Raw genomic sequence first — 10,920 nt, 5'->3', positions numbered from 1 at the left:
ACATCGGCCATGATCTGGCCAATCCACCACCTTTCATTGTTTATACCGTTACAAAAGAAAAACAAAAAACAAAAAAACAAAATCACCATCGGCCCACTGGGCAAATGCCTGGTATGCCTGATGGCCAGTCCAGCTATGGCTCTGCACACCTATTTACCTTACAATATAAATCCCCTTGAGGCAACTATTGTTGTGATTTGGACCTATATAAATAAAATGAAATGGAATTGAACTGATTTGGTCAGGGTTTTTGTTGCCTCTTTGCTTGTCTTGCAGGAGGTCTCTTGGCCTGTCAGTCAAAGCTGAGGGCACTCACGTAACTCATGGGTGACATGCTGGAGGCAGTTCAGGTTTGGGACTCACCCCATACCCCAATGGAGGACGGTAAGGAGGATGTACTGCTGTGGGAGCTTTCAAAGCTACCACTTGTGGAGCTCTGGAGGATCCAGTGGGGTCTCAGTCAGTCAGACCTGCTGCAGGACTTCCCCCCCATCCCTCCACGCTGGCTGCGGTCTGCTGACGCCTGCAGCACCGCCAAAACAATGATGAGGTGTTACCAGGAGGACAGAGCGCCAGCGGTGTTGGCCGCAGTCCAGTCTCTAATCGGCGGAAATCATCAGGTTCGCCCTGTACGTTTCACCATGATCCCCCTGAGACCTGAATCAGATCTAAAACCTGTCCAAGGCTTTGTGAAGACTCAGCGGCGGAAGCTTATCAGCAGGATCCAGAGACCCGGCCCCATCCTGGAAGCCCTGCAATGCTGCAGGATCCTAAACGCCTCAGAAAGGGAGGCCATCGCCATCTACGGAGCTTGCAAGGACAGGAACCGGGTTCTAGTAGACCTGGTCCTCAGGAAGGGGGAGGAAGCTCAGAAAGTGTTCTACCACGCCCTTGGTCAATCAGAACCCTTTTTACTGCAGGAGCTGAAAGAGGATCACATCAGGGACAAGGTTTGTTTTTGTCACCTGACAGTTTCAGCAAAGTTCAGAGGGAATGTCAGGTCTGAAGACCACTAGTTCACCTTGATCCATGATGTCACCAGCTGTCCTATTTTTGTTTCCCAGAATGCCTCAGACTCAGTTGTCATCATGGAGATGTTGGAGTTTCTGGTCTCAGATGAACTCAAGTGTTTCCAGTGGTTGGTCAACAAATACATGACTGCAGAAAGTCACTCTCCCATTGGTGGAGAGCAGTTGGAACATGCAGACAGACGGACGACGTGGAGACTTCTAGAAAAACTCTTTGGATCCAATCGGGCAGAACGTGTCGCCATGGAGATCCTGATGAAGATCGTGCCAACGCTGTGTATGTATGCAAAGTCTGTGCTAAGCTACACTTGACTCGATATTTATCAGGAAGGATGTAATCATGTGATGTGATGATGTCATCTTTCTGCAGGTCTCTTTTTTCAAGCAGAAGCAGTGACATCACTGACCTACTCTGACATCAGGTTGGAGACAAATACACCACAGGTAAGTTGTGTCACTGTGATGTCACTGATGTGCTAATTGTTGATTTTTTTTTGTTGATCAGTCCAGTTTTTTAATCATTTTTTTACCTGTTGGTCTGTGCAGGTTGAGATTACACCTGAGGTCAGCGAGGATGGGAGCATATTCAGGTAACACAGGGTTGTTGGCTGATTGGTTTAATGGAAGGTTAGGGCAGATCTGGTGCCATGCTGCTGTTCACCCCGCTCTTGATGTTGTGACCTCGAGTTATGTTTGTGGTGTTTGATGTGTTTTTATTTGTAAGTTTATTTGTAAGACCCAACACATACTGACGTTATCACCAAATCATACAAGTTCATCAATACCACCTCACCCTACAGTGGAAGTATTCACAGTGCATCACTTGTTCCAACTGTCATGTTGTCTTGTCATGTTACAGCCTTATTCTAAAATGGATTAAATTCATTTTTTCACCTCAAAATATTTCTCAGCAGCAGAAACGGGGAAACTAGTGATGGTCAAGGGAAAGATTAATGCAGCAATGTACAGAGACATCTTTGATGATAACCTGCTCCAGAGGGCTCTGGATCTTGGACTGGGGCGACGGTTCCAACAGGACAGTGACTCTAAGCACACAGCCAAGATAACAAAGGAGTGGCTTGGGACCACTCTGAAGTGACCCAGTAAGAGCCAAGACCTGAACCTGACTGAACATCTCTGGAGAGATCTGAAAATAGCCGAGTACCAACGGTCCCCATCAAACCTGTTGGAGCTTTTCACTTTGTCATTTTGAGGTATTCACCAAGAGGTTGATTCTGTTCATCTGGACATAGCGTTTTCAGTGGGAGAAATGTTTCATCACTTCTTTTTCTTCTTCTTCAAACTGAAAAAGTCACTTGGATGACTTTATTCTGTAAGGTAAACCCCCTACAATAACACAGAGAAACCCCAACAACTATATCATCTCCTATGAGCAAGCACTTGGCGACAGTGGGAAGGAAAAACTCCCTTTTAACAGGAAGAAACCTCCTGCAGAACCAGGTTCAGGGAGGGGCCATCTGCTGCGACCGATTGGGGGTGAGGGGAGGAATACAGTACAAAACACACAGTGTGGAAGAGAGCCAGTCTTGTTGATGATCTCAATGAGTCTAGTCTCTGTCTAGTCTTCTAGTTTGCATCACATCCCTATAGGAGCATTCAGTTGAGCGATTTTATACTATGGTTTGTTCTTTCTACCTCATTGCCTTGTTCTTTTGAGTCGGCTACGACATGCAGGGGACGAGCGATTGCAAGAAGAGCAGGCTGGTTTTTGGAGTGGCTGGTCATGTGTCGACCAAATCTTCACCCTCCACATGATTGTTGAACAAACACTGGACTACCAAAAAAAGATTTCTATCAATTTTATCGATTTCAAGAAGGCTTTTGACAGCGTCCACCGGCCGACTATGGGCTATCCTACATCACTAGGGAGTCCCCCAGCAGTTTGCAGACGCCCTTCGTGGTCTCTACTCCAACTCCCACTGCTGCGGCTGGATGGTTGACAGCTGCACGGGTCCCGCGACCCTGAAAAGGATATGAATGGATGAATGGATGGATCAATACTGGCATCCTTCCTACTGGGACCGGATAACGAACAAAGAGGTCTTATGAAGAGCAGTCACCCGTCCCTCAGCCTGATGTTGTTGCCGAAAGGCGCTTCCACTTTGCGGGCCATATTCTACATCTACCCGCTCATCGCCCGGCCAAGAGCCCCATTACATGGTTCCCGCGCACTGCCAAGGGAAAGCAAGGCTAGCCAAAGATCACATGGCATTGAACATTTATGGAGGATCTGCAAACCGTCAACCTCGTCTGGGACGAAGCCGAAGCTGTCGCTGCTGACCGACATCGATGGAGAGCGGGACGATGCCTCCCAACAGGCTCCTTCCGGTTCTTATCTATATATGATCCCCCAGTTCTACAAGCTCTTTGTTCTCAGCCTCCCTCTCCTTTTCAATTATTTCACTTCTTCACTTCTATGTAGTACTAATCTGCCAGGCCCAGGAGCCGCTGCAGGTTATAGGATATTAACTTGAACAATAATGTACCTTCCCTATGGATCTTTGATGAGCTTTGGAGTTTGAAGTAGTGACCTGGCCATCTTGTAGTCAGCATTTTTATGTCTGACGTGGTCGAATGTGTTTCTTGATTAAAAATATATGATTGACATTTTACCCTAAACTGTAAAACTTTATTTAAATGTTATTTGTTATTTTACTGTAGGGGATGTGCAAAATGATGTAACTAATGCAGTGTGTACTGTGCATTAGTTGGATGTGATATCCACAGGGAGAAATGATTTCCTGTGTCATTCAGTGGTGCATTATGGGTAATCTCAGTCTCTCACTAAGCGTGCTCCTGTGACTGGGCAGTACGTCATGGAGTGGGTGGGAGGTATTGTCCAGCATTGTCTTTATCTTGGCCTCTTCGACACCATCTTAAGGGAGTACAGCTCCATCACCACAACATTACCGGTCTTGCAGATCAGTTAATGTGTGTGGATCTGGTCTGATCTGTGTTCCGGTCTCTCCCATGTCAGTGAAGGTGCTGGACTTGCAGGACGAAGATGCGACCCTGCAGCTGCTGCAGATGCTCAACCGTCTCGGTTCAGAGGATCTGAAAACCTTCCAGCGCTTCCTGAGTCTCCGGACTGATCCGATCTCCGTCAGCCGACTGGAGGCCGCAGACAGAACCAGAACTGTTGACCTCATGGTCCAGAAGTACCACGCCGAGGGGGCCAAGGAGGTAACTGAGGAGATACTGAGGAAGATGAGCTACAACCAGCTGGCAGCTGCTCTCAACAAGAGCTGATCAATCAGAAAACAGATGTTAAATTTTTTTTTTAACATGATTAAATGTTTATAATTCTCTGTGTGAACAAGGTTCAGTGGTTTATTTTTACAAACACCTGTTTCAATATTTGAGATGAAATTATCTAAAAGATTTTTTTTAAATAAAAAGAGAGAAACTCTTAAAGTGACAACAACCACATTTCTGTTTGAATTTCCAAAAATGTCACAAGATCAAGAACAGGAACACTGATTGCATTACAACTCCCCAGAACTAACAGGTCCGCGAACACCTCATCAGGAAACAAAGTGTAAAATCTCACCTATAAATGTCAGCAGATTGTTTCTTTTCTGATCACATTAAGTAACTATGACAGTATTGCAAATAACTTGTTTATGCACATTTTCATGTGTTAGAGCCCCAGCTTCATTTCAGGAGATGAGATGAGATCGTGGTGGCATTGTCCCTTTCATGTTTTTGTTTCTTTAATGATAAAACATAGATTTGATCCTTGATATCTTCAGTTTGAAATGCAGATAGGAATTAAAATGCCCGTCCACAGCATGCCAATGCCTACCATTTCTGTTCTCCTCCACCTCTGGTATGGGGCCAGTCTATAATCGCTGTGCTGATTAGGCAGAACAGAAATCACTGGATTCAAGATGGTTGGGCAACATGGCAGCTGTTATCTATTTTTAATACATTAATGATAAGTTCATGAGGGTTCCTCAATTGTTGGAAGATGTAGCTACTCACTAATCAATGTATATTTATGAGTACAGTATTTTCTTCTATTAAAATAAAGAAAAAAATGACTGAGTATACCCTTCATCACATCTGCAGATGACATTTTGTGTTAGTTTAGTGTAAATGCTAGAAAACAAAGGAAACTGTTAGCATAGGTGCATACTTTCTACATGCATGCTCTTGTGGCTAAGACGTCTTATACTGGTTTAAGCCAAGGTGTATGGCAGCTTTATGTCGTTGCAATACCTTTTACAGCATTAAGAGGTATTGTTATTGTAATGACTGATGGATGCTTACTGTACACTCAGTAAAGCTGTGCTATAACCAGAGATGGGCAGTAACGCGTTGCGTTACTGTAATCTGATTACTTTTTTAAAGTAACGAGTAAAGTAAGGGATTACTATCGCAAAAACGGTATTTACATTACCGTTACTTTCCTGTAGGAACGCTGCGTTACTGCGTTACTAAAACCGTGATATTTTTGCGAGAATGTCCCATGACAATGACGTAAGCGAGTGCGACGTTCGTGACAACAGCTGTGTGCAGATCAACGATGGATAATATATCGAGTGCGGGAGAGAGTATGAGCATGCAGCGTTTAAAGCGTGGAAGTACTGATCTTACTTTGAGTTTGATTCCACAAAAAGTGACAAAAACATTAGTGTCCGTTGTGCGTGGGAAGAAAACTTCTTTTTACAGCGAAAAAACCCCCCTAAACAAGCACCGAGTGTGCAACGACGTAATGGGAAATTCACAGAGAAACTCGCGGATTCTTCCACTGACCGCTGCGGCACACCTGCACCAGGGCAAACCTCCGCCTACCCTACTCCTGCTTTACAGGTGAAACAGGACCGCTAGTCTTTGACTTTATTTATTTTCTGCTGTGTTTTACTTGCATCTATTTGAAAGACTGAGTGTAAACACAAAAAATATTTTATTTTATGTGCTGGAATGTGCAGAAAATAGCTTTAAATGTTAAACTAATTTCTTCAAGTCAGAGAATGTTGCATATAATTACATTTTTGCTTGATGCATAAAGTTAAAAGATTAAAATTGATAAAACAAGTAAAAAAAAAAAGAGACTTTTCCATTTGATTACATTTTGTGTGATGGATTATGCAGAAAAAGTAGAATTGGGCTGAAAGATCTATCACTTTATTACCTATTCAGGTTGTAAATCGTGTTTTTAAAAAGTAACTAAGTAACTAAGTAATTAATTACCTTTGAAAATAAGTAAGCAGTAAAGTAACGGGATTACTTTTTGGGGGAAGTAATCAGTAATTAGTTACTGATTACTTTTTTCAAGTAACTTGACCAACACTGGTTATAACAAATCACTGATCGATCATTCTACACCTAGCTTGTTAGCTGTGAATAAAACAGAGGGTTTAACAAATTTTAGACTGACACTGAGGTTTAAGCTTTTAATAACTCCAGCCGATTCCTCGGTTAAATCAGATCAACCAGTAAAATACAACGTCACAGACTTCATTAGAAAGTCGATTTTATTAATTATCATAAAAACACTTAGGAAGAATAACAGGATGAATAATGGATTTAACTCAGTAAAATATCTGAAAGTCAAAACTCAGGCTCATCTCTCAGATTTAAGTTTAACTGATGAAAAACAAACTGAATGAATGAATAAAATACAAATCAATTTTTTTTCTTTCTTTTTTATGAGAAACCTGTAAATGTACCAAACAGAGTGAAAACATCCTCAACTTTTCAGACCATTTGAAGGTTTAACAAAAGTTTTCATGTTTTCTGGAGAATCTGAACATTTCTTCATCTTTAGTTTGGAAAGTGATGCAGTTCAGTGTTTCTAAGAAACATGTTTGAAGAAAGATAAATATTTGTTTAATGTAGATGCTGAAGGACATATCCTGGTCAAAAATGACTCCGCGATTACTCACAGTGTTACTGGAGGCCAAGGTAATGCCATCCAGAGTAGGTATCTGATTAGATACCATATTTCTAAGATTTTCAGGGCCAAGTACAATAACCTCAGTTTTTAGAAGTTTAGAAGCAGAAAAATAGAGGTCATCCAGGTGTTTATGTCTTTAAGACATTTCTACAGTTTAACTTCTTGGTGTGTGGTTATTGGTGGGGTTAAAGTCACATTCGGGGATGGGTTCAGGCTCTGTGGGAACATTTAAGGTTTCATGTCTGTAGTGAAGTGACTCTAATAAAAACCTTCGGCATACTGCTTACACTAACCATGTTCATGTTACATGAAGAGGAGTTACGTCTATGTGAAGAACTAACGATGTTATTGCTGGAACACCACCGTTTCTGTTCCCAACAGGAAACAGCTTTATTGTTCATGTTGTGTCTGGTGGTATGTGTACTTCTTGTAATTTCTTTTTAAAGAGTGGACATGCTTTTTGTGCACCGCCAGAGTTTTAGAAAGTTCCAGAAATGCTCTTCAGTCTCTGTCACGGCGGCCGTTTTAACCAGTCAGAGGTGGAAACTGAACATCAGACTCTGATTTTATATAAAAATAAAGAATAAAATCTTTAGATTCACTGCAGCTATTTTAATTATATACAAACTTATTTGTTTTGTTACTAAATATGTAAAAATATGCAAAAATAAGTCTCTGGATTCTTTAGGAATATGCACTTTTATAATACAACTGCTACATTATTCTGTATTTGGCTCAAACTAAGAACTCATTAAATTCGGTGTACCTCAGGCTCACGTCCTGGTCTTCTTCTCTTCCTCAGTTTACATAATTTATCTGACAGACTTTAGACTTCACAAGCTGTACTTGTGACTGAAAAACATTAAAAGATATTTTTTTTATTGAGCACTTAATTGACAAAAAAACATCACTTTTAAAGTGATAAATATATCATATTAAAATATTTTAAATAGATTGTCTTTGACGTTTAGGAGTAAAAAACCCTGAAAAACAAACTGTACTCACAGTAATACTGATTCAATACTAATTACTAATATTAGTAATATTACAAAATAATAAATTTTGTGTATAAAATAACTGGTCTTTGAGTGATTATTCAAACTTTGAAATGTGTAAAATAATAAAGGTTCGGGTTTGGGGCATGTTACCTGATCTTCAGACTTTCATTTTAAGATTTATGGATTTAAATTAGCATATTTTCTCAACAGTAATTTTTTATTTTATAAAGTAATTGAAACAATTTCATTTTTTCTTTAATGTTTTCACAGGATTTCTAATTTTAGCTGGAAATATAAAGTGTTTGTACTCTAAAGGGTTCAATAATTTCATCCAGCCTAAAAATATTGATTAGGTAACCAATCATCTGATTAGCTTCAGGGCTCTTTGATGTTTTCTGTCCAATCAACTTCTTTGAGAACTTGAGAAAGTTAAACAAAATAAAAGGAACATTTTTTTTCCTCACTGCTGATTAGAATGGCCGCCGTGTCGTGACCTTTCCAGAGAACATCACCTCCTCTGACTGGCCAGGCTGCTATGGAGGGGCCGGACTTTAGATAGGACTTTGTGAGGCGGGTCGGTCATGGTCGTTACGCATTTCATGTTGGAAGGAAGGGTTGTTACTGGGGTAATGGTGGGTATGGGAATGGGCGTGGCTCCTGTCGTTGTTGGGGTCGCCATAATGGTTGTCGTGGTAACGGATGATGGGGCGCTTGTCACTGTGACAGTGGGTTTGGTTAGAGTCGTCTGAATCTCAGCTCTCCTTGCCAGAGCTGTCCGTAACTTCTCCCTCATCTGTTCGATCTCCTCCTCCAGCTCCTCCAGCTCCTCCAGCTCGCCAGGCCGGGGCGGAGCCACAGCAACACGGGGTGGGGCATCTGAGGCAGGCGGGGCTATGGTAACGGGGGCAGGGGTGGAAGTAGCAGGCGGAGAAAGCGCCGCGGCTGTGGGGGCTGGAGCTGAAGCATTGTGTCTTGCAGAGGAGGATGAGGAGGGGAGCGTGAGCAGTCGGTTGGTGAAAGAAGCCGCCGGTCCTCCATTCTCACACAGCCTGCTGTTTGGCTCCGCCTTCGGCTTGGCTGGACCCTCCCTCTCAGCCATGGCGCTGCCTCCCTTGGTTTCAGAGACTGCAAGACGAGCAAGCAGACGGCGGGTGTTCAGCGTCTCCAGGTTGAAGTGGACTCTTTTGAAGTCTCTGGCATCTTTGGCAGCAGCGGCGGTAGCTGCGGCATCGGCGTCCTTGCTCGTCTCGTTGTTCCATTTGGCTGAAGCTCCCGGAGCGGGAGGGGCCGGAGGGGGCTGAGACTTGTGCAGGTTACAGCTGAACACAGACAAAGACCTTAGGCTCAGAATAATGCACATAAGTCAGTGAGAAATATGTGGATAAGAAATCTCTAAACTCCAAAGGAGACGTTTAGCTTGAAGAACTGAAAAAAACATTATAAGGTCATGTGTTTCTAATTTAAAACCAAGACTTTTTCAACAGTGTTTTTGCTCATGAAAGTTTATATTTATCGTATTTCTCATTCATGGATTATAAAATCAGCTTCATAACTGAAAGAATAACTGGAGATTGAAGCCTAAGGTTGTTCTGTTCTCTGTTGACATCTTGCAACTCCCATCAAAGTTAACCTAAACACTCTGAGCTCAGATGGTGAGACTGACCTCTTCTCTTTCTCAGCTTGCTGCCTCTTCACGTCCTCGTACGTCATGTTCAGAGCTCGGTGGATTTTCTGTCACACAGAGCGTTTAGTTTTCTCATTTAGTTTTTCACAAACATGAATGAATTATATAAAAGCACTCAGCTGAGATCATCCTTCTCTGACTTACCTGTGAGGTGTGCAGCCAGTACTTTAGGTTCTGACGGCGGCGGATGTGTGGCAGAACGAGTCGGTAAAAACCATGTTCGCCTGCCAGAGTCAGCAAAGCGCCGCTCACGCCGACGCACAGCAACACGAAGAGTCCGGAAAAGTGGCTGATGCCCATCTGAAGAGTCTGAGAGAGAAGGGAGTGGCGATTACTTATTTACCACATTTCATTAGTTCCAAATGGAACATGCTTAACGCAGAAGATAAAAACATAAGAACCTGTGCATGTTTAAAATTGTAAAGGCATTGAAAAGAGCAAAATATAAAACTAAAATAAACCAAAACAAAAAAACACCTGATGAGTGCAGGCCTGTGCAAACAAAGAGATTTTGAGTCTGTTTTTAAATGGACGCACAGATGTAACTGATCTAAGGTCAGCAGGCAGCTTGTTTTAAGAGCAGGAAGATGTATTTGCCCTGTCCTCTGTGCCTGCAGTGTGTCAGCAGCTGGTTTCTTGCTGTGTTGCTAACTGGTTTCCTGTTGCCGACTGCAGTTTGTGTTATGTTTTTTAATCTGCCTTTATGAGGTTTGATAGCTGTGTCTCAGAGTGACCAGCAGGGGACAGCATCTGCCCACCTGAGCACAGTCAGAAAAAATATCCAGTCCAGATCTGAAGTGTCCAGACGCCTCCTCGTGTTGTTCTGTTGGCTTTGAGAAGGTTGAAATAAAATACATTTCATGAAAGGAACAGGTGGCCACGGCCACACAGGTGTGCTGCTGTCACACTGACCTCAGTAACGGCGAACACACGGTTCCCACACGGAACCACTTTGTACCACTTGTCGTGCAGCAGGTCCATGTAACCATCGGATTTGTACCTGCTGATGAACTCGGAGACATTGGATGTCAGAGGAGAATTCTGAGGGAGGCCGATACCGTAACCTGGAAACAAATAAACAGTAAACAATAAAAACAACAAACGGCATAAACGGCAGTACATAATTTGTTTCTCTATCTGTCCAGGAACTGCAGAGAGAAATCAGACATTTGAGCAGACAGATGTTATTGAGCATAAAAGAAAAAACAAAACAAAAACACGACACACAAACAACAAACAAAGAAACTGTCAACAACAATCAATAACAGGCGATCAGGCTCATATTAC

General features: G+C 42.5%; 1 protein-coding gene across 1 annotated transcript in view; it reads right to left on the bottom strand.

The window, feature by feature from the left end:
- Nucleotides 1-8,457: 8,457 nt before the first annotated feature.
- Nucleotides 8,458-10,920, bottom strand: part of grin3bb (glutamate receptor, ionotropic, N-methyl-D-aspartate 3Bb) — a 67,681-nt gene continuing 65,218 nt past the window's right edge. The window contains exons 6-9 of the mRNA XM_085347283.1: nucleotides 10,546-10,697; nucleotides 9,778-9,942; nucleotides 9,613-9,680; nucleotides 8,458-9,268 (exon numbers count right to left, since the gene is read on the bottom strand). Coding sequence (XP_085203409.1) covers nucleotides 8,458-9,268; nucleotides 9,613-9,680; nucleotides 9,778-9,942; nucleotides 10,546-10,697 — 1,196 coding nt within the window. The remainder of the gene's footprint in view (nucleotides 9,269-9,612; nucleotides 9,681-9,777; nucleotides 9,943-10,545; nucleotides 10,698-10,920) is intronic.

Source organism: Diplotaxodon limnothrissa, linkage group LG23, assembly GCF_057381915.1.
Source record: "Diplotaxodon limnothrissa isolate DT_005_m linkage group LG23, D_limnothrissa_male_GT1.1, whole genome shotgun sequence".
Lineage (NCBI taxonomy): Eukaryota > Metazoa > Chordata > Actinopteri > Cichliformes > Cichlidae > Diplotaxodon > Diplotaxodon limnothrissa.
The sequence above is the reverse complement of the archived record's forward strand: the minus strand, read 5'-3'. Positions and strand labels throughout refer to the sequence as shown.